Source organism: Heloderma suspectum, chromosome 7 (assembly GCF_057233095.1).
Source record: "Heloderma suspectum isolate Gila_16-S chromosome 7, 16-S_ref, whole genome shotgun sequence".
Taxonomy (NCBI): Eukaryota; Metazoa; Chordata; class Lepidosauria; order Squamata; family Helodermatidae; genus Heloderma; species Heloderma suspectum.
In genome coordinates this window covers 76,053,944-76,077,128 of record NC_139464.1, presented here as the reverse complement: position 1 = coordinate 76,077,128, position 23,185 = coordinate 76,053,944, and the positions used below count along the sequence as shown (strand labels likewise).

The window sequence follows — 23,185 nt, the reverse complement described above, 5'->3', positions numbered from 1 at the left end:
TTATTATTTAAAATATTTCTTTAGTACCTTTAAAGATTAAAAAAAAACCTTTTCAAGGTTTACAAAATAAATCACACACACTTAACTAAAACAGCAGCATTAAAATACCATTCTAATACAGATCAAAATCAAAATATCAGCAACAATGAAAACCATGCAATATGAAATAAAACATAAGCCAGGATCAATTAAAAGTGGACTGACACTTTAAGACTGACCAAGTCTTAAAGGTCCATTTAAAAATAGTCAGGGAGCCAGGTATCTCTCCCATGGAAGGGTATTCCATCAGGATGGAGCCACCACAGAAAAAGCCATCTCCTTTTTGCCTGTCAACTTGATAGATCTTACCAGCAGGCATATAAGCAGGACCCCCATGGCCAATTGGAGGGCACAATAGGTGCAGGCAATCCTTCAGATAACCTGGTCCAAAGTCATTAAAATTTTTAAAGCTAATCTCAAGCACTTTGAATTGGGCTTGGAAATGCAGCAGCAACTAGTACAGCTGGTACAGATAGTCCCTGCAAGTGACTGGATGGCTGCATTCTGTACCAGCAGAAGCTTCTGGACAGTGTTTAATTATTGCATTTTGATTTTATTTATAAAGGCTTTGGAAGAATTTGTCTGTAGCTTTAAAGGCAGGAGATAAATGGGTATAATAAGTAAAATATCAATAAGATTATTAGGAAGTAGCAGCCCAAAATTCCCTATGCTTTCATATTCACCTTAAGGCTGCAATCCAAAACCTACCTGGGAGTAAGTGCCACTGAAAACAATTGTACTTTGATTTGAAATGTATAGGATTGCACTGAAAGGCTGGTGTTCAGATATTTTACTTGAATATACATTCCCTAGCGGTGCTTGGGTTGTTCAGTAGCATTATTCCTCTGACAGAAGGCTCTTTGATCCAGCAGAGGCTTCTGTCAGGGGAATAGGCTGGGGAAAATTTTGCTGATTCTCCCTCCTGCCTGCAGCTCCCATGCCACCTCTCACAATTCCAGAGAGTCCCCCAATGCTCTGGAGCAGATCTGGATGGGGCTGCAGGGGCCAGGGGGAACTAGCAAAAAAAATCTCCCATTCTGCTGACAGATGCCTCCACTGGATCAGAGAGCCTTCTGTCAGCAGAGGAAACCACTGGATACAACCTTTGTAACTGTAATTTTGTGTGATCTGATGAGTCATTTTGAACTTCATATGCACACAGCAGTGGAAAGTATAAAGACATGGCTGACTAATCTGCAAGTGACTTATTGGATTTGAAAATTAGACTACTACCTAAGCATGTTTATGATAGTGGTAATTTTAAATATTTATATCATACATTCTAGTGTATCTTAAAACGTACGCCACCAATGTAAAGAGAGAAACAAAGGCTGGATTTGCACAACATGCTAACCCACGATGGGTTGTTTTCTGAAACAACCCACGGTGGGTTAGTGTGTTGTCTAAACTCAGACCACTCTTATCAGGGTGTGTTGTTTTTCCTGATAACCCATGGTCTGTTGTAGGGGTTGTTTTATGCAAAATGGGTTGGCGTGTTGCCCAAACTTGGACATGCCAACTCATAGGTAAAGGGCATTGGGGAGCAAGCTGCTTGGCAAGAGTTGCAGAAACCCTTGCCGCTCTTCCCGAGCATGGCTGCAATCACTTTTCATGATCACAGCCAAGCTGTTGCAAATACCCCTTTCACCTTGCCAGAGCAACCACTCTAAAGTGCCCAAACAGAACTTCGGAGGGGCTTCCAATGGCCTCCCTGCCTCCTGCAAAGCCACCTGTCCCTGCTCCGACCATGATCCTGACTGCGGTCAGAGCCCTTTGTTTAATTATTTCATTGCATTTCTTTTTTTTTTTTAGCAAAAAGGGGCAAGATTTTAGAGTGGGGCATTTTCTCAGCCCCGTTTTATGTGCACAAATGGCCTATGACAAGATAACTTTTTCTAACCAGATCTATTTATTCCCCATTTCCCCCTCCCCCTTTACGCTAGCTGAGCTGGAGTTTGACAGCTCCTTTGACAGCTGTCAAACTCCCGCACAGCTAGTAGAAAACCAGTGAAAAGCGGTGGGGTGCACTTTTCTATGAAATTGAGGTCTTGCTGAATCAGGGTGGGGTGGACTAGAAGGGGAGCACCCCCAATGGTCTGGGAGCTAGACTTGAAATTGGGGGGGACACTTCGCTAACTGGGTGATCTTGAGCACTTTTCTGAACTGAGAAGTACTCAAGATCACCCAGTTAGTCAAGAGACCCCCGGGATTTAAAGTGCCACCCTGACCTTTGGAGATCCTCTTCTAGTATACCCCTCCCCACAAGACCACAGCACCCCATTTTCACAGAAAAGTGTGTGGCCCCCATTTTCTACCCCAAAGGTAGCTGTCAAAATAGAAGCAGTTATAGCGAACTGAAGAGAAAAAGTGGTGGTACTTAGGAACAGTTGCTGGGGACTTGGGCAAGTAGGGATTCCTAGCAGGGAACTCCCAAAGTTCAGGGCAATGGACTGAACCCTGGAGATACCCTTCCTAGGGGGGCGATCTACACCCCGTTTCCTCACCTGTCAACTGCCAGGCTGTCAAAACAGCCTTGCTACAGTGTAGCCTTGATTGTTCCCTTTTATGTTTGACACACAAGGGAGCAGCCAAGGCAAGCCCTGATATTTTGGATACTCATAGTTGTGGAAATGTGTAACTGTGAATGACTGAAATAAAAATTAAAAAGGGGGGCATTTGCATACTCAAATGGGCCTGGGAATATGCAAAAATAAATAAATCCCAGCCCAAGTTTTTCACACAAAAAAGGCTCTGACCATGATCCCAGTCGGAGTGGGGAGAGGCGCTTGGCGGTAGACAAGAGAGTTCTGCCACCAAGTCCCCTGGGATGCCAGGGGGCGCTGGCTGGAGGACTGAGGGGGAAGGGGGGGAAACAAGCTATGCACTGTTGTGGTGCACCTGATCATCGATTGGGCACACCAACCACAGACTAGTTTGTTTGCAAAATAATCCATAGTGTGTAGCTTGTCACCCACCATCGGTTAGCATGTTGTGCGAACGCATCCAGAGAGAGAGAACAGAAATCAATTATTAGCTAGGTTAGGATGCTTCTAACTGGAAGTTTTAGCAGGTGTCCCATGACAGTTCTCAATCATAAACATGTGAAATTCTAATAAAGGTACTATTATAAGTTCTCTCCTTGTTATTCTTTCGTGACGTTTAATGTATTTTTCTGCTTTGGAATATTCAGGCATAATTACTACATTTTCAAATCAGGCACAGCTTTTCTGAGTTTGGACTATGCAGCAGTTTTTATTATAACAGTTTCTAAGCTAAAATCAAGAAAAGCTTGCTAAGGGATGCTGAAATGGCAGCATGGTGTGTGTGTGTGTGTGTGTGGGTGTGAGTGAGAGGCAGAGTTTAAATAATAGCTTGGCTACAGTTATCCTTGCTCTGGTAACCTCTAGGTTGGATTACCATAATGCGTTATACATGGGGTTGTCCATGAAGATGGTCCAGAAGCACTAAATTTGACAGCTAGAATTTGGACTAGTTTGTGCAAATGGAGCCACATCCTATCAATTCTGAAAGAATTACAGTAGCTGCATATTTATTTCTGAGTCCAATGCAAGGTGCTGGTGGTTACCTTTAAAGCCCTAAATGGCTTAGGACCCATATACCTTAAGGACTGCTTCATCCCATCCCAACTGCATTAAGATCATCAGATGGGGTCCTTCTCAGAGTACTTTCATTAATTATGAAGGCACAAAAGAGAGGGCCTTTCCTGTGTTGGCACCCTGGCCCTGGAAAGCCCTCCTGAGAGAGATTCAGCTGTTGCCAGCACTGCATTCTTTTAGGTGCCAGATCGAGCATTTTTATTTGTCTCAGAATTTTAATTTGTTTCCAGCTTCTTGATGAGTTGCTGTTTCAATTTTATGGCTCAACTGTGTTTTATTTAGTGCTATGCCAAAAATTTCTCCCTCATTTTTTTCGACCATTCTTGTTCAATTTGATAGAAGAGAAATCGCTTTCGAAAAGAAATTCAATGGTGAAGAAATTTTGGGAAAATTCTCATGGGTTGGGTTTGGATTTCTTGGACTTACCTTACTTAGGAAGTGGCTGACAAGGGAGCACAAGTGTCATGTTTTTCATAGTACAATCATTTCTCATAGTACAATCATAGTACAATCAATCTCTGACAGCCTGTAGCCTTCCCAGCTTCCTATACTTCAGCTAAGCCTAGTTTAAGGCACCATGAAGTAATTCCTCCCATGGGGCATTTTTCAGATCAGGACATGCAGGCAGCCCAGAAGGCTAGCTGCGATTAGGTAAGCTCAAAAACACCACAAAAAATTATAAAACATCCTGAATGAGGCAGAGCAATGAAAGCCTCTTTCATGGGGGGGCGGGGAGAAAACTTTCAGAAATTGGAGGACAGATTTTGGCAGAGCACTAACTCTGCCTCATCCCTGGAGCTAGACACAACACTGCCTCCACTTGCATTGCAGCAGATGCAAATTGGGGGCTGCCTGCCAAGACAGTTGATACTGTTGCAGCATGAAGACCCCCAAAACCCTTACCAAAAAAGAAAAAAGATGCGCTACAACTTCTGCCAACAGTGAGCCTACCTGAGAGAAACTGGTGAGAAATTCTCCTCTCCCTGGAGAAGTTCAGTGAAATGGTCTCCCAAATTTCTTCTTCTCTGTATGGTAGAGTATTTCAAGAGGCCATTTGCGCACAGCTCTAGTTTTATTATATTATTGGTGTTTATCTTCTCTTTCTATGCTACCCTGGAACACACTTTTGTGGGTGAAAGGTGGGCTAGAAAGTTTTACAATAAAGAAGTAAATAATAAATAAGATTAGTCCTGAATAATTACTTGCTCATTACTAGCCAGAAAGGGCAACCTGAAGTCCATCAGCATATACTATACAAAATGTGATAGTTTTTCCTACTTCTAAAAAAACCAGGTATTATTTTGTATATTTCCCATATACAAAATAAATCCAACCTGTACTGACCTCTAAGTATAAAACACTAGAACACTGCTAATATACCCTTTCCTAGTCAGTGCCAAAACACTCTCCCTAAAAAAATCTTATATTTTGTATGCAGTGAAAATAAAATGATGGTAATAATTTGCTGAAGGGATTTTTGTATTCTGCAAACTCCCTGGTGAGGGTGTAATGAAAAGGAAAGGAAAAAGCTAAACTTCTAGACATAAATAAATCATAAATTCATAAAATAGAAGGGGGAGGGAGAAAAACCCTGAAGCACATTTTCAGTATGATTATATTTTTAATTCTCTCCTGGCAAATATTACAATTATTTTGATCCTTTAACTCCATAAAGAAGGCAAATTTCATACATGTAGGGTATGTTATTTAATGAATACAGATTTCCTTAAACATTCTATGTTGTTATTCATTCCTTAGGCAGGCAAAAAGGATAAATCTAACTTATTTAACATAAACTGATCTTTTCTTTAATGTACAGTGATACAGTTTCCCAGACGTACAATGCCATTCCCTGTAGATACCAGAACCACTCAAATGCAAGTACTTTAGGAACAAGTTGCACATTTTCATGCATTCAAACAGAGATAAAAGCACAACGCATCAATTTCTTCAATGCCTGCATGTTTTCCAAGAATACCAAGACTTTGATGAAATGAAGAGATTGAGCAAATCTTGGTATTCTTGATTGAGCAAATACATTACTGCAAGTAATTAATTTTTGTTTTTAATTAAATTGTTTCAGCAGTAGACATGAAGGCTAGAATGAATTAAGGTTTCATCTTCAGACATACCTGGTGGGAAAAGCAATGTAAACACAGCTGAAATGGGATAAAGGCATCTCACTAGAAAACATGTCCAAAATGTTAGCAAAATTCATGGGGAATTCTTTGCTCAAGCTGGTAAGCTTGCATTCAGGTTCTTAGTTTATAAATCCAAAGACTAATTCTTGTTAAAGGTATGGTCCAAGTCCACAGGTAATTAATGGGCTAGTATTTTATTAATTTTTATTTCATTTCATTTACAGTGCAATCGTATGCATTTCTATTCAGATGTAAGTCCTATTGAGTTCAATGAGATTTCCTTCCAGGTAAATATGTATAGCACTGCAGCCTTAAAATACTTTTATCTGCCTCTCATGCAGCCAAGCAATGGAAGGAAGCAGGAAATGGGGTGTATGACAGATTAAACACTCTTCCAGTGGAACCTTGACTTCATTTCAATTGGAAAACACAGGAACAATGGCTGGTAGAGTACATGCAGAATTTGCTACCGATATAAATATTTAAGAAAAATACTAACATTTTATGTCATGCAAAATAAGACTGAGACCCATGGTCCCGTTATTTGGGATTAGTCTGGAACTTATCCATAGATTTAAAATGCAATTTGAGCAACATTATCCTCCAGTAAATTGTTTCTGTATTGTTGTAATCTTATTATTATATTGCATGGAGGGGTAATTTTATGTACAATGCCCTGTGATACCTTGTGATGAAGGGTTAGAACAGAGTGGGAAACCTCTTTCAGCTCAAGGGGCAAATTTGGGGGAAGCTCTCGGGGGCTGCATTTCAGTGATGGGCAGGGCTGAAAGCAAAAGGGATAGGGCCAAAACTACATTAACACCCCCCACACACATACACACACACCAGCATATTGGAGCTTAAAACTCTTACAGCCAGTAATTAAGCCACCAGTGGTTTTGGGAAAGCATTGGGGCCAAGAGAAGGAGCTGTGGTCACCTGGGGAGCTGTGGTCATCTGGATGGCCACATTGGGACCAAAGGAGGGATGGATTTGGCCCCCATGCCAGAGGTTCTCCACTCCAGTTTATAATTTTAAAAATAAAAACAATCTGAACTGCAGCCAAGTAGTTTGATCGCCAAACATATAAAGTCGGTATTTGTATCTATTATGTATTAGCCTATTAAATTCAACGTACGTCACCTATAATAAATCAGACTTGGGAGCTCCACACTATTATTGTTGTTGTTGTTAGATGTTATTATTATATCAATTTATATACCACTTACCATATCAAAGGATATCTCTAAGCAGTTTATGAGATATGTAAGGGTGCAGGACCTTCAACATGTCACTGATACCCTGCATTCTCTCTCAATCTCTCTCTCTCTTAGTTTTATCTAACCTAGCCTAACCAACCCCATCTATTCTTAACTAACAACTGGCCCTGGTTATGAATTGAATGAGGGGATAATAACTGAATAAGAATCTGAATGAAACTGAAATACCGATAGTTGACAGGTCTGAACGTCTAGATAGGATGGGCCCCTGCCAGTCATGTATGTTTACAACTTAGAAATATTCCTTTTTCCTCTCCTGTGTCTCCAGGCTATAGCAGGTATCAAGAATGCCTTAACCAACTGCATCTAGTAAAATGTTGGACATAATTACATATAATTTGGATCTAGTTATTGTGTTTAATAGGTGGATCACGCAGAAGTAGCTACAGATAGCTAAAGCTGAGGAAAGGTCATGATAGGAGTAGATGGGTTTGGTGGATGGGTTTGGCTTGTATCACCCCCCACTTTTTGAAGACACCTGTTGCCCCTACCATCCTACCACATGGTCAGCAAGAGAATGCTGCCCTGGAAATACAATCTGTGCACTGTCAGAAAATGTAGGGCATCTTACTTAGGCATCTTGCTGCTTGGGTAGCCCTCAAGTTACTGAAAGCCAATCTGAGCCTAAGTTTTGCTTTATTATTGAGATAATGCAAGTCTTGTTTGTTTGTATGTATGTTTGTTTGTGTAGACCTGCTTTAGTGGCTAAATATAAGGAGATTACTTTGATTATTCCATCTTTGGTTAGTCATATACTTGTTTTATTGTGAAATTATTCTTAGATTTTATTGCCTATATATCTGTATTGATCTGCTTCTTGTGAACCATTTGGACCCATTTGATATATAAATGCAACAAGTATAATTAAAGCTTTGATCAATCAGAGCTCCATGGGCACTTGAATACTTATGCACAAAGGAAACATGGTGTACGGAGATAAAAGAGTGGCTACTCATATCATATCCTGGCTGCCAACACCCCAATTACCTACATGATTGTGCTGTTTCTCATGCTAGTCGAGCTTCACATAGTTGAGAGTACAATAGAGTTTTCCTGAAATGTGCTAACATTCCTGTCATGATGCAAACTATTTTCTGAGGACCAAAATAGGTTAAGTACACCTTTTGAACCAGGATTCACAGATAATTACAGCACAGGACATCATACTGGAGATTTTCATTGAGCACAATGGAACCAAACCAACTTAAGTCCAAATACCCTGACTTCAACTGATTGATGATCATGTAAATATAAGAAATGTACATCCATTTCATTTTTTAATTAAAGTCACTATTCAAACCATACTCACTTCACAGTTCATTTCATAGTTCAGTTACTATTTGCACTTATGCTGACAAGGGGTTTAAACTGCTTTATCAATTTTATCTCCACAGTGAAGGAACTTCCCCAGAAGTCAGTTTCACTGCTAATCTTTGTAGCCTTTGCACAGCAACTGAGTAATGTAATGTGTAATTAGAACTGAATATTCCTGAATCAGTGGTAGGATGTGCAAGAGGGAAACCATATGCCTGTTTAGATATCTCAATCATTTGAATAACAAGTTCTTGTGGATATCAAACTTTATGGGGTGGAACAGCAGAAAAACCCACAGAAATAAAGGAATATGCTCCACACATCCCTATTATATCTTTAGAAGTATTTCATGAATAAGTTACTTGATTATTTTCTGCCACAGAAAGTTTAGTGTGACTTCATATTTTTCAGAGGCCTTGTCACTGATGTACCATTCACTTATCTAATCTGCTCTTGTTCTAATTTATATGGACATTTCCTTGAATGCTCTATTCCACTTCATGAGCCTCCATTACAAGACTATATTATTGCTTTCTCAGAGACATCATGATTTGTTCTAAAGTATTGATCAAACAACTGCAACCCAGCAAAGTCTGAATTCTTGGCTGGCAAGTGGATGAATAATGAAGCAGCAGCATTTTATTTTGTCACAAAGAAGGCAGAGTATAATGTTAATGGCTTTGTTGCATTGCAAAACAAAAAGCCTCACTACAAACCTCAAGTAGCTTCCCACTCCCACTGACTAGTTAGAACAGATGGGAGCCGGAAAGGCCATAAACAAGAAGCATATTGAGAAGGAAGAAAAATCTAGCAACCACAAAATAGCCTTACATGCAAATCTACAGCATTTTCTGCTTTGTTGTTCAAATACCTGATAAAAAACACACAATGGATGGTCTTATAGGCCACTTCGAACCCTACTATTCTATGATTCTGTGATATCTTTTTGCTCTATATTCACCATTTCATTTAAACCTGTAATTTATTGACCTTCTTCATACATTCTTCTTCCCCTCCCCCTATCATTTTACATGATGTGGGAATAAAAATGCCCATTTCCTCTGCTAACCTAATAACTTGGCATCTCACCAAAGTTGTCAGTATTTTTAATCATTACTTCCATTGACCACTTGTATTTCAATACAGATTTGTAAATGAATGCCTATTTTCTAAGCACCCCATTGTTGTTCAGTCGTTAAGTCGTGTTTGACTCTTCGTGACCCCATGGACCATAGCACACTGCTGAAGCCTAGCTTGTAGGATTTTGAGCATCACCTTGCTGGCATGTGAAATGAGCGCAATTGTACAGTAGTTTAAATACTCTTTGGCATTGCCCTTCTTTGGAACTGGAATGTAAACTGACCTTTTCCAGTCTTGTGGCCACTGTTGAGTGTTCCAAACTTGTTGGCATATTGGGTGCAGCACTTTAACAGCATCATCTTTTAGGATTTTAAATAGCTCAGCTGGAATACTGTCATCTCCGCTAGCTTCGTTGTTAGCAATGCTTCCTAAGGCCCACTTGACTTCACTCTCGAGGATGTCCAGCTCAAGTTCAGTGACCACACTGTCATGGCTAGCAGGGTCATTCAGATCTTTCCTGTATAGTTCTTCTGTGTATTCTTTCCACCTCTTCTTAATCTCATCTGCTTCTGATAGGTCCCTGCCTTCTTTGTCCTTTATCCTGCCCGTCTTTGCACAAAACGTTCCCTTGATATCTCCAGTTTTCTTGAAGAGATCTCTAGTCTTTCCCATTCTATTGTTTTCCTCGATTTCTTTGCATTGTTCATTTAAGAAGGCCTTCTTGTCTCTCCTTGCTGTTCTCTGGAACTCTGCATTCAGTTGGGTATATCTTCCCCTTTCTCCCTTGCTTTTCGCTTCCCTTCTTTCCTCAGGTCCTTGTAAAGCCTCATCAGACAGCCACTTTGCTTTCTTGCATTTCGTTTTCTTTGGGATGGATTTAGTTGCTGCCTCCTGAACAATGTTATGGACCTCCGTCCATAGTTCCTCAGGCACTCTATCAGGTCTAATCCCTGAAATCTATTCCTCACCTCCACTGTCTATTCATAAGGGATATGATTTAGGTCATACCTGAATGGTTTAGTGGTTTTCCCTACGTTCATACAACATATAATTAATTGTTTTGTCCCATTTATCCCACTTAAGTCTTTGGCTTAAATGAAAAGTCACAATTCAGCCAAAGGGAAGTCTCATGGGCGTAATTGTGACTTAGGGTGCAATCCTATGCATGTTTAGACAGAAAAAAGTGCTACAACTCCCAGCATTCCCCAACCAGCATGACTGGCTGTGGAATGGTGGGAGTTGTAAGACCTTTTTCTGTCTAAACATGCATAGGATTGTGCCCTTAAAGAATGCTTAACTTTCTGTGGCTCATGTCCACTGTATTTTCTGCTATATGAATTGTGGACTAAAGTGGGCTTTGGCTATAGAATTCTAGCGGCCATGTCTGGTTGTCAGTAGCTGTCATTTTTTATACTTGCTCTTGAACTTCTTTACATTTCTCTTTTGCAGGATGCACAACTTCACAGTCTGATTTTCAGAACCCTTTATGTATAAAGTAGTGGACTTTGACAACAGAGCATTTTGGAAGTCGGACTGGCATAATACACACACCAATCACCTCTTGCATTACTAATTTACACCAAACTTCAGGATTTACTCTGTGTTGTGATAAACATCACTGCACAACCTGATACCTTCTCTTTCTCCTCTTATGTATCGACTATTTTGACTTCCCAGTCATGTTTCCTATCCCAGTCATGTTTCCTATCTAAGATCCTTCAACTTCTCCTATTTATTTCTTATGGTCTGAAGACCTTCACAAATCTGCTTCTAATATAAGATTTGTCTGTTAGTTTTATTTGAATATTCACATATAAGCTTTTTTCAGATACAATTTGTAAAGTGTTTATGTATGTCCAACATTTTATGATCTAGACTTTTATTTCTTGCATTAAGGACTTCTCTAATGGGTTGAAACCTGTTATTTAAAATGTTTCTTTAGGAGAAATGAAGCAAAAAGAGCTTGATTTGTACAGGCAACTTCTCATAGGCAACCAATGCACACACATGCCTGGTGGGACTTCTATCGTAAGCCAATGAGCTTCCAGCAGCCTCCAGAGAAGTATCTAATTTAACTCACATCTTTCCAATTATTCTGTAATCTTCAGTCACCTCTAGCTTTTCTTTGGATCACACACATACATGTTCAATGAGATTGTCTCCCACTGTGAATAATCCTAGATTGCCCAGTCTCCCAGCTGGCTCTCCTGCTGACACAGAAGTTTGGATTCAGTGCCCTAGATTCTCTTGTCCAGTTGCTTAAAAGAACTTGAAGATTACTGAAAATATAATAACATTTGAGAATTGCTCAGAATTGCTATTGTTCAGAATTGTGTTCAGAATTGCTAGTGTTAGTGCTAGTGTTCAGAATTACTATTATAATTTTTTTTAAACCCTCTAGAGATGCAGTTCATATACATCGGTTATGAAGATCTCCTTTGAAAGACAGGGACAAGAATGTATTGTGGAGTAAGGCCAGTTCAGAAAGAAAATTAGAACTTTTAAGGATTATCAATGATATGAGTTTGAGCTGGTAGTTCAGATTTTTAGGATCGAACAAATTGTATTCTATTAGGAATAATAGTATATTATGGCAAGTTATTCTAGAATATCTAGTAAATGAAAGCACTGTAGTGGCAATTTCTACAATTTTATGAGCAGCATTTAAAAACATCTGGTTTCCTCAGTGCAAGTTCCCATGGAAGGACGGAGGATGGAAGGGAGTGAGTATTCAAATATTGTATACATGAGATTATGAAGATTAGACAGGTTAGGCCCAGGGACGGGCCATCTAGCATGTAATTCTATGCTTCTTTACTCAGAAGCAAGCCCACTGTGTTCTATGGGTCTTACTCCTTGGTAAATGTGCATCGATTTTCAGCCTAAGTGTGGTGTTCCCCCACCACCCACCTAGCTGGTGGTTTGCACGATTATCAGTAACCCTATGTTCATCCACAGAGAAAATCCACGAGCAGAAACTATTCACAGATCCATCTCATAGTACTGAAGTAACCATTAGGCCTTAATGAACCAAAGCATTACTTAATACATTACTTATATAATTCATTGTCTATTCATTATTATATAGTTATTTGTGAGGTAGATACATCACCTGGAGTATGTAGGAAAGCGTATCTCAGAAATGCTCAGAAGTTCATGTACTGCCTAACTGTCAGAAGAAAGATTAATAACCTACTTATACTACATCCAATTTCCCCTTTTTCTCTAAAACATCACTTCAAATGGTCCACCTGGTAGTTCTCCAGGTACTTAGCAGTAATAAGGTGTAACCCATAGTAATTTAAAATCAGGGAGAATTTTGCTATTGATATCTATAGGACATAGATTGCATTGTAATATTCTGGAAGGTTTAATGACAAATACATAATATGTACACCATTTAACTTATGGTAATATTAAATAAAAAGTATTTATATTACCATAAAAGTAATTCACCTTTTGTTAAATATTACTGAAGCTAAGTAAAAGCTAGTTTGAGTAAATGAGGTTGCAAAGTAACAGCACAATCCTATACATGTCTACTCACAAGTCTGACTGAGTTCAATGAGCCTCAGTCCTGAGTAATTGGATACAGGATTGCAGTAAGTCCCGTTGAACTCAGTAAGATTTACTTCTGAGTCATAGGATTGCATGGTATGTAAACGGAATTTATAGTAGAATTTAATGATTTAAAAGCCCACCAGTTAAATACCTGATTTAAGGAGGTTATCTTATGTTCGCTCAAGCTCCACAAAGCCAGGAACTTGGAAGTTAAGACTGATGCCTTAACAAATGTGCCCCATGATCAGTAAAGATGTTATGCGATGTCACAAATTGTGCTTGCTTACAATGTACCCACACTTTTCCTTGGTCTTTCAGGCCCAAATTCAGATGGGGAAGATGGAGTGCCCAAGACAAGCAAATATGCCCCCATGTTGTCCTGGTCCTGAATTGACTTATTAAGCATCTGAGCCTTACTGTATTGGTGTGTGTGCAGATGGAGGTGTGTGCAAGGTTCCCAGTCATGCAGAGCGCTGTAACCACTTTCAGATGAACACAATTACGGTTTCTCATCAAGCCTTCCCCATCAAAACAGGGAGGTTGGGGATGCAAGGCATGTCTCCCCTCTATGCTTAAAATATTTGAATACATGGTTAGATTCTCACAACCATCTGAACAAGTGTACATATATTGTGAATGCAGTTTAATGTGTAGCCCAGTCCTTCCGTGTCCTTTTCCCATCACACAGAAAGGAGCTGCAGGGATTGGGGTCCTTGTACTGTATTTCTGCCTTCAGAAAGGCAACCCAAGGGCCCCAATCCTCATGGTTCTTTTTCCCATTGCACAGAAAAGATGATAAGGAATTGAGGCCCTTGTATAGTGTTTCTGCTTTCAGAAAGGGAGTGTGAGGCCGTAATCTTTCCAGTTGCCCCATCTGTGCATTTCATGCTCCGCACCCCATATCCTGAGGATCAAATTACACATTACTTATTTTCTCCCTTTTCACTCAAAACTAAGGTCAGGATGCTTTGGGCCCCTAGCATGAGGGTAGGGGCCATTCATTTCCTCACACACACACACACACACACTGCCTGCAATTTACATTACAATTGGATCACACCTGGACAATTTAAATTGCAGGCATGTGGACCTGATCTAGATTGGCATGACCTGATCCTTCCCTCCACAGTGGGGGGAAAAGGGTTAAAGCCCCTCTATCCCACTGCTAGGGTCCCAATCCATGTAATAACATGTACTTTGATCCTGAGAGGTCCCATTACATAACCAAAGGAATTGCACAAAGAATCTGCTAGATCCCTTTGCAATATAGAATCCCTGTGCAAACACTGTAGTACTGGCACCATTCTAGCTTTAGAATGAAACAGAGTGTGCGTGACATAAATTTGCCAGCAGTTGCTTCCTTGAGCTTTAATGGGGAAGAAAAACATTAATAACTGTTGAACCACTGCTCAGAACTTCATGGAAACCAATGAAGGATTGCCATCCTAGACAAGTCTAAATCAAGTACATCAGTAGTTTTCACCCAACTTTGAAAGAAAAAAAAATATATGTCTGTTTCAAAGACATATTATATTCATGAAAGTAAAAAGCGATAAATGCGTCAATTTTTAGCACTTTTAAATTTGCTGTACCTGTGGAAAGTTTTATTTGATCAGTTTGAAATTGTTCACATTCATAGACCTAATCAAGTAGATCATAGATGTTAAGTTAAAATTATTAGTTTAATGGATATCACTGTTATAAGCTATAGATATTTGAGGTTTATAATGGCAGAACGTTGTTTGTTTGTTTGGCAACTTGCTGTAACTAAAGGAGCACTCCTGTGCTCCTGTAATATGTTTAAAACTTCAAAGCAAAAGTATCTGCAGTTCTATACTACATGAAACTGTAAAATAAATGATTACACTTGCCAAGTATAATATCAGAAACATTTTTCCAGGAATAATTATCATTACAATGCCTTAATATTTATTGCTGGAGCTTTAGAAATGTTGCATATGGGTAATTTAGACAAAATTTAATGACTGCAAGAAGTGGAAATTGAACCTTTTTTGTCTTGTTACTTAAGTATATAAAAACACAATGGCTTGACAAGCATCTATGTTTTGTGTTATCACTTCTGGACAACTTTCTTTTAAAAAGTATCAGCGTTCACTGCATCTGTTCATATATTTAGCAGCCATAGCAAGACACTTAATGGAATAGCCAGCTGATAAAGATGTTTAGTATTTTGAACACATGCCTGCCAGAAGCGTGGCTGAGATCAACAATCCTGAAATCTCTATCACTGAATGCAATATCTAGGAAGATGGCATTGCTAACAGATCTCACACTTGAGCACCAGTTTCATTACCCATCAACCCCCCACCCCCACCCCAATAGAGAAACTGTGTTTTGGTGGTGAACAGTACTTTTAACTCCAAGTGCTCTGAAAGCATGTTTCTCCATAATCCAAACAGATTGTAATGGATATTTAATACCAGAAAAATGGTTAGAAGGCTCTAGTCATTTTGTTTATCAATAAATAATAATGGTCACGATCCAGCCAAAGTTAAGCACAAGTCCAATTGATTTTAATAAGGACAGTTAAACACATGCTTTAATTGCCTGGTGTTTAAGCAACAGGTTACACAGCTTGTAAAGCTTACCTTTGGGTGGATCATGGCCGAAGTATGGTTTCATCTAAACTGGAGACAGATGCATGGGAAAGTGCACATTTTATAAGTGTTATAATGCTGAATAAAAAGATCTACAAAACATAAACACTTACGTTGGCATTCCTTGCAGCACTTGCCATCAACATATGCTGGAGCAGAATTATGAAGGCAATCAGAATGTGGGCATATCAGTGCTTCACACTGGATAGTACCATTCTAGAAAGAACAAAAGTTTCTTTTAAAAATAATTTGACAGAATATTCCAATATAAGTAACTATTTCAAGTAATGCATTTCTTTAAAAATATAACATCTCATACCAAAATAAACCATTATCCAATTTTCTTCTCTTGATTATGAAGGAATCTATATACTAAAAAAAAATGTGCATAGATTTCTGATAGGTGCATAATCCAGGAATAGGGAATCTCTAGACCGTGTGCCAAATTTGGCTTGCCAGGCTGGCTCATCTGGCCCTGCTTCATTGCTCTGAAGGCAATTGAGCAGCATAGGAGGCAATGGAGCGGCAAGAGAGCCAATGAGCAAGTAGGCAGTGGAATCTGCTGCTCCTCCTTCTCACCACCTCCATTGTCTGGGTCAGAGTGCGAGAGGCAGGTGAATAAGCAGGTTGGAATTATGAAGAGGATGAATAACTGCAGAGGGGTCCTATTGAGGTGTGGGCCCTCAGAAGGTGCCTGACCGTTCCTATCCTTGATGCCAACCCTGATTGCTCTAATCAAGTGAATCAGATATGCTTGTATGAACAACAGCTGCCCTATTCTTTGCAATATTGAGAACACTTCAGTTACTCAATATAGAGCATCCCCAATCATGGAAGACTTTGGCATAGAGTTCTGGATTATGGTTAACATATTTCATACTTCTTTTCAATCAAAGCCATATTTATATGACTATATTTTCTCCAGTTCAATTGCTCTTGCTGCTGCTGCTACTTCGTCTTCTTCATCTTCCTCTTCCTCCTGCTGTCGCTTTTGCTGGCTCCCAATACATTAATTGCCCACGACTGGATGAGAAATTGGTTTTTCAGAAATTGTTTAAAACAAAACAAAAAAACCCTTCATGCACACACATACACACACACACACACACACACATACACATACACATTAATATGTACTTTCCAGTTGATCCAAAAGCCACCTTCTGTTATTAGATGTATTTCTCTTATATTGGGTACACCGCTATAAATTCATTTTGTCTCATGTAACCTTAAATCTGCTTTAACACTTTTGAGTCCCTTCCAAAGGACCATCCCTCCTTATATAACATAGGGGAAGATTGAAAAAAGCAATCTCCCCTTTCCAATCTCCCCAGGCTACATCCTGATCTGAGATCATTGTACACTATAACACCAGCCAGAGTTAGGACATGCTGGAAGGATGACACATCTGCCTATGCCAACCTTCCCCCATAAGTCTTCTTCCCTTTCTCCTTACAACGCTGAGCATAACAGCCCCCCTCCCCACACACACACACACATGAGAGCAAGAGTCAGATGTTTCTAGAGAAAATGAAACATAAAGGGCAATGTCTGTAAGTAAATTTCTCCCTTTACAAGTTTATTATTTTTATTTCACAACTTTGTGAGTTTCATATCAAAAATGAATACCTTTTTTTTAGCAGATCATGCAACTATACCCTGAATTTATACTCAATTTACAGCCATACCATGCATGTGCAGTTCTTACAGCCATCTGTCCAAGATTCAAATTCTCTGTAGGTGGCGCCCTTCATAGTGCAGGTTCTTTCACAATAACACTGATCCAACCTATTCATCCTCTGCTCAGCTCGGGACAGCTAGGTACATGTTTCACAGAGAGGGACTTGTTAACTGTAGAAAGGTTTACCTAAAACTACAATAACAATTTAAGCCACCCCAAATCATCAGAACACTGATGAAGCAGAAAAAGGATTATCCAGACACTAATAGAAGAAAAATGCAAAGTTGAAATGTAATTCATCCCACCTTAACAATTCATGCAACGGTTTGGGCAGGGGGTGGGGAGGGATGGAACACTGTTGTGAGAACTGCTGGATGTCTTTACAGTTTTATGCTTTCTTCTATGGATTCAGTGAGAAAGCTATTGTGGATGGAAGCTCCATGCACACATCAGAGTGCCCATCTATGTTCATAGCAGATTGATGGATCAAATTACAAGTATCTTCTCTTTCTATCTTTACTTTTCCTTTAATTAGTAATTACTGCAACCCTATTTGTGTTTTCTTGGAAGTAAGTCCCATTGTGGTGCTTACTGTCAGGTAAGTTTGTGTAGGATTGCAGCCTTAGTATTCTGTTCTATACATGCTTATTTGGGTGTAAGCTGCTTTGAAATCAGTGAGACCTCCTCTGTAAAATAGGATTGGGCCACACATGGATTTTTCATCTACATGCAGCGTTATGTGATAATACTTCCTTATGTTTGACAAGGAAAGCATGTTCCTGCCATGTATTCTGGACATTTTAATGATAAAATTACAGTAATTAAATTATGTTTGCTGTTTCTAGGAACTACAAGATCTGAATAATTATGGTTGATAGAATAGTGAAAAGATCTACATATGAATATATATCTTATAGAGATGTTTTTGCACTCATTCATTTTGGAACTTTTAGTAAGGGATGATGTGTTATATCCAATGTTTCTACAGCTTGGAGTAGGCCCATTCAAATGAATGGGACTCAAGTTACATTAACATTGGATACAACCTTTCTTCCACAATGAAACTTTTTGCACTTAGAAAACTTTTGATGTATAGCTTTTGTGATGTAATTAAGTAGTTGCAGGTACCCAATATGTATTAAAATTATTATAACAATAATATAACTTCTAGTAATGCTTTTTACTACACTAACAATCTAAGAAGGCAAAGGATTACAGGAGTAGCTTGAAACGTTTTTGTGATCTTCCCATGTTATGATATTCAAAAACAAAACAAAACATGCATTTGTCATTACAAATAGTTTACAGAGTGACCATCTTAAAAACATTTGATACTGAAAGGGTCATTTGTTCTATTAATAGCAATTAACAATGTTTTTCTTTCGGCAATACTAGTCTCAGTTATACGAGAGAGGAAACATGTCAGCCTTGTAATTGTATTAACCTTTAACTCCAAACAAAAGCAGTGCAATGATATTCAGCCTCCTATCAAACCAGTGCCTAAAGCTTATTTTAAGGACATGTACACTATTCCCCCTTTTTTAAAAAAATCATCACACAGTTTCATTCACACAGCAAAGATGTTTGATAGCAAGATGGTAATGAGTGGATGGAATACTTGTTAACCTTTCTTGTTCCATGCTTAGAGAAGCTTTTAGACATTAATCTCAATTCAATAAGTATTTTAAACCACTACGGGCGCAATCCTATGCAGGTTTAGACAGCCAGCAAGGCTGACTGGGGCATGCTGGGAGTTGTAGGCCTTTTTTCTGTCTAAACCTGCATAGGATTGCACCCTAAGGCTGCAAACCTATGCACACTTATCTGGAAGTAAACCTCATTGAACTGAATGTGGCATACGTCTGAGTAGACATGTAAAGGTTTGTGCACTAAATGTTTCTATTCAGATTAATGGAATAATTGTTCTAAGTGTTATGGCCAACTGTAATAGACCAGAGGGAAGCCATATTGAGGCCCAGTGAAGGTTGGGCCTGGGTATCTTCACTGTGGAATTTTTGAATGTATACGTGGCTTAGAGAAAGGACTTGAGACTTCTGCAGGTCTAGTCCAAAGGGACACTTGTCAGATATGGGAGCCGCCCACCACTCAGGGACCAAGGTCCTAGTGACTGAAATCTCGAGTGGCAGGGATGGATGCAAAGCTTCAACTAAGGGTAAAAAGGTATAGTCCCAACTCTAGCATGGGTCTAAAGGGGTGGAAAGACTGGCCAATCAAGGAAAACCTAGGTTTTAGGGATCGTGGGTAAAGGTCAGAGGAAACAGATTGATCTACCTCCAGGGGGGACACCCACAAGGCATATGTATGATAATTATGGTCCCGGGAGTTGTAAGTTTCTGGACAAATGGCATTTGGATACCAGAATCAACCCATCCAAGCAATTTCCTTTGGAAGAAACCTTTGACTTGGATAAGACTGTGCACTTGAGGGGGGCCCTGGAAAAACAAGGTTCCAGGACCACTCAAGGGCAGTGAGATACACATTCTAATTAGTATGAAGAAAGTACAAAAAGACGTGCCAACTCAAAAATTAAGTTTCTGCAAAATGAAAATAGAAATTTGAATGAAAAATTAGATTGTAAGACAGGATGTTATCCAGTGTTGCCAAAAAGGGTGGCCATCGTTTACCAATTGACTTAGATTATAAAGATAATTCTGATGATTATGTGGACCCACCACCATATATAAGAGAGACAGCCCCCTGCCACAACCACAACCCCTGGGGGAGGTCAGGAAGAAGGGGGGTGGTTGGCATCCCTGCATCCTCACCCCACCACCAGATCAAGACACATAAGAATAGAGAGGCAGGGACAAAAAAGGGAGAAAGAAGAAGGGAAAGCCCAACGAAGATGAAGTGACCTCTACACAACTGCCATTAAGGGTCACTAGGCAGGGAGCCCAAGGAACATGAACTTATGTTCCCTAGTCCCCCACTGATTTGAAGAATTTGACTAAGTCCTTCCCTAACTCCCCGTAAAGAACCTAGAAAGTTTAAAGAAAAATTAGAGTCATGTATTGAAGTATATGATCCAAGTTGGATAGCCATGAATCAGATCATGAGATTGGTGTTGAGTTCAGCAGATTGGAAGTCAGTGAATGAACAGGCAGGATGGCTAGTGGCCAGTCCAGCACAGTATGATCAACTGAAAGAAGACAGACAAATGTTGGTAGCAGGGTTAAATAAAGTTTTTCCGGCTAAACCAGACTAGCCAAAAAATATGCTTAGTGAAATAGAAAAAGGGCGAGAATGCCATGGATTATTGGAATAGGCTGTTAGCATCTGAGAGACATTCAGGCATTGACAATCCTGAAGAGTCAGCCACAGCAATAATGGTTGATTTGTATGTTAAGGGTCTTCCAGGGCCAGTGCAACAGAAATATACCAAAGTTGTGCTGGGCTGGGGAGAGAAACCCATCAAAGAAACGTTGAGCTCAATACAGCAATGCCTGGATGCTCAATGTCAAGGTGGAAACTGAGCCCATAGAGCCCCAGAGCAGTTCTGATTCTGAGGAGGAACAGCTATCCGTGGGAGAGGAGCCAGCTCATCCCTCACAGGCACAGCAGCTGGCAGAGATTCCTCCTGCTGGCATTCCTGAGGTAGATAGTGATCCTAGCAGTGAGAAAGTGCGGGAATGAGGCTTGCTAGATGCTCGACGCAGACGCAGAGAGCAACGGGCGATGGAGGGTGTGGAAAGGAGGCATAGTGCCCGTTTGGCACGCAAGCAACAGCCGCCTCCCATGGACCCAAGGGAAAGACGGAGGATCTCTCCCTAGCCCATAAGTTCAGGGTCTTCAAGTGACTCTCTTTCAAACGGGGATCAACTGCCTATTTGAAGCTTAGGCCACTCTGCTGTACCTTGCTTTAGTCGCTGGTGATTAGCATCTGAAAGAGTCATTAAGTTGTAAAAGGATTAAAGCTTTGAAAAGAATCCTTTCATCTGTGTCTTGAGTTGGCTATTGGAGTCTACTGAAAGAGGCCGCCAGGGAGCTCCTTGACACACAGGAAAGGAAAAAAGAAGACTTGAATGATTCTATTATGGTTATGCAAGCCACCTAGTTGAAAGCGCAGACTAGTCAGGGTAGCGGGAATCGCGGAAGAGGGGTCAAGGAGGATTTAGAAGCAGAGGAAGAGGCCAAGGTTGGCAAAACCAGACCAGTCAGCCACAGGAACACCTGTGTAGAGGACTGAGAGCAGAGGCGCCAGCTTTAAGTCCAAGATTGAGAGAGTGTTATCATTGTGGGCAGATGGGACACCATAAGAGAAAAGAAAGCACAATAAGACAGCGCAGCTATAGAGACATGTGAGAATGAGATGAAAAATTCTGACTCAAACTCAGAAGAAGGAAAATGGAGAGATTTGTGTTGAGAAAATGCTGCATTAAGAAAATGCCTGATTCAGTTCAGATCATCTCAACCACTCAAATGAAAATGATGATCTTGCAAGAACTAAAGAAAGGAGAATTAGAAAAACAAGAGAAGTAGAGTGATTCCGAAAGAATCAAAAGGGGAGAGTGTTATGGCCAACTGTAATAGACCAGAGGGAAGCCATACTGAGGCCCAGCGAAGGTTAGGCCTTGGTATTTTCACTGTGGAATTTTTGAATGTGTTCATGGCCATCTCCACCCTCTCAAAAAAATGCAAAATCTACAAAGTTCTGAAAAGCAGTTTGCTTAACCAGCAAAAGCTTCTATATTTGAACAAGCCAAATAGGGACCTGCCTATATGTCACCGTTCTCCAGACAGGCCAGCCAACAGTTTAAGAACTTGTGGTTAAACTAGACTTCCTTTTTGGTCAACAAGCATTCTTCGCATGATCAGGTGGCTGTGTAATCAATTTCCTAATAAAAAGCTAGTGGTGTCTAGGATGCAGGGGGGGAGTTTATTTCATTGCACGGAGAGTGAATTTCCCATGCTGCAGCATTTTCTCTCTATCAAATAAAGGTGTGTTGTACATGAAAGTGACTTTGATTGTTGGGCCAGGACATAAGAGATCAATCTTGAATATTTATGACCCATTCATTTCTCAAGGTTTTTGATTTAGTATTCTATTCAAGTAACAAATAAAAGCTAAGATAAGGATTACACAAGAGTCCATTAAAAATATGCATACATACATTCACATCCCTCAATAGAGCTTCTACATCTCTACAACCTACGCACAATGCCTCCCACCCCCCAAAACCTTCTGAGGATTTTTTTACCTTTGCAGAGGTTTTGGCTAAAATATCTTGCAGCTCCATAATTTTCTGTACAAGTCCATGGAAGTCATTACACGTTGGGCATGCTGAAATTACAAACACTGCATTTGTGAAATTGTACTTCTCTTATGCTAAGGCTGCAATCATATAAACACTTACCTGGGTGTAGTTTCCTTGAACATAATAGGACTTACACCTGAGCAGACATGCATAGAATTGTGCTTTAAATCCTACCACATTTAAGCTGATAATCAATACATTTTAAGAGAGATCTTACTAGACAAAAATTCAACAAATGCACCACACTGTATTTTATTGTACAAGAACTAGCAGACTTACTGCGATTAAGATCTGGGCACTGAGAGATAAATCCTTGAGGCATGACAAGTAATTGCACATCTTGCATTATGCCCTGTGTGCAAGTAGGGGGAGAAAGGTTATATTAGTTTTATCCTGTCCAGATAATATTCCAAAGCAAGTATTTCCATGTAAAACCTTCTAGTCCACAGAACAGCTATATCTCCCCCCACAAAGTAGTTTGTATGAAATCATTATCTCTTGCTTTCATGCACTGTAGCATTAGTGAAGTAGACAAGAAGGAAAATAGCCGTGCATATACATGCTGATACACACATGCA

The 23,185-nt window shown here is 39.8% G+C and overlaps 1 protein-coding gene across 1 annotated transcript in view; it reads right to left on the bottom strand.

Moving 5' to 3' along the window:
- NELL2 (neural EGFL like 2) overlaps window positions 1–23,185 on the bottom strand; it is a 197,453-nt gene that overhangs the window by 125,087 nt on the left and 49,181 nt on the right. Inside the window, exons 6-9 of the mRNA XM_084810665.1 lie at window positions 22,887–22,959; window positions 22,551–22,633; window positions 17,339–17,467; window positions 15,764–15,866 (exon numbers count right to left, since the gene is read on the bottom strand). Coding sequence (XP_084666791.1) covers window positions 15,764–15,866; window positions 17,339–17,467; window positions 22,551–22,633; window positions 22,887–22,959 — 388 coding nt within the window. The remainder of the gene's footprint in view (window positions 1–15,763; window positions 15,867–17,338; window positions 17,468–22,550; window positions 22,634–22,886; window positions 22,960–23,185) is intronic.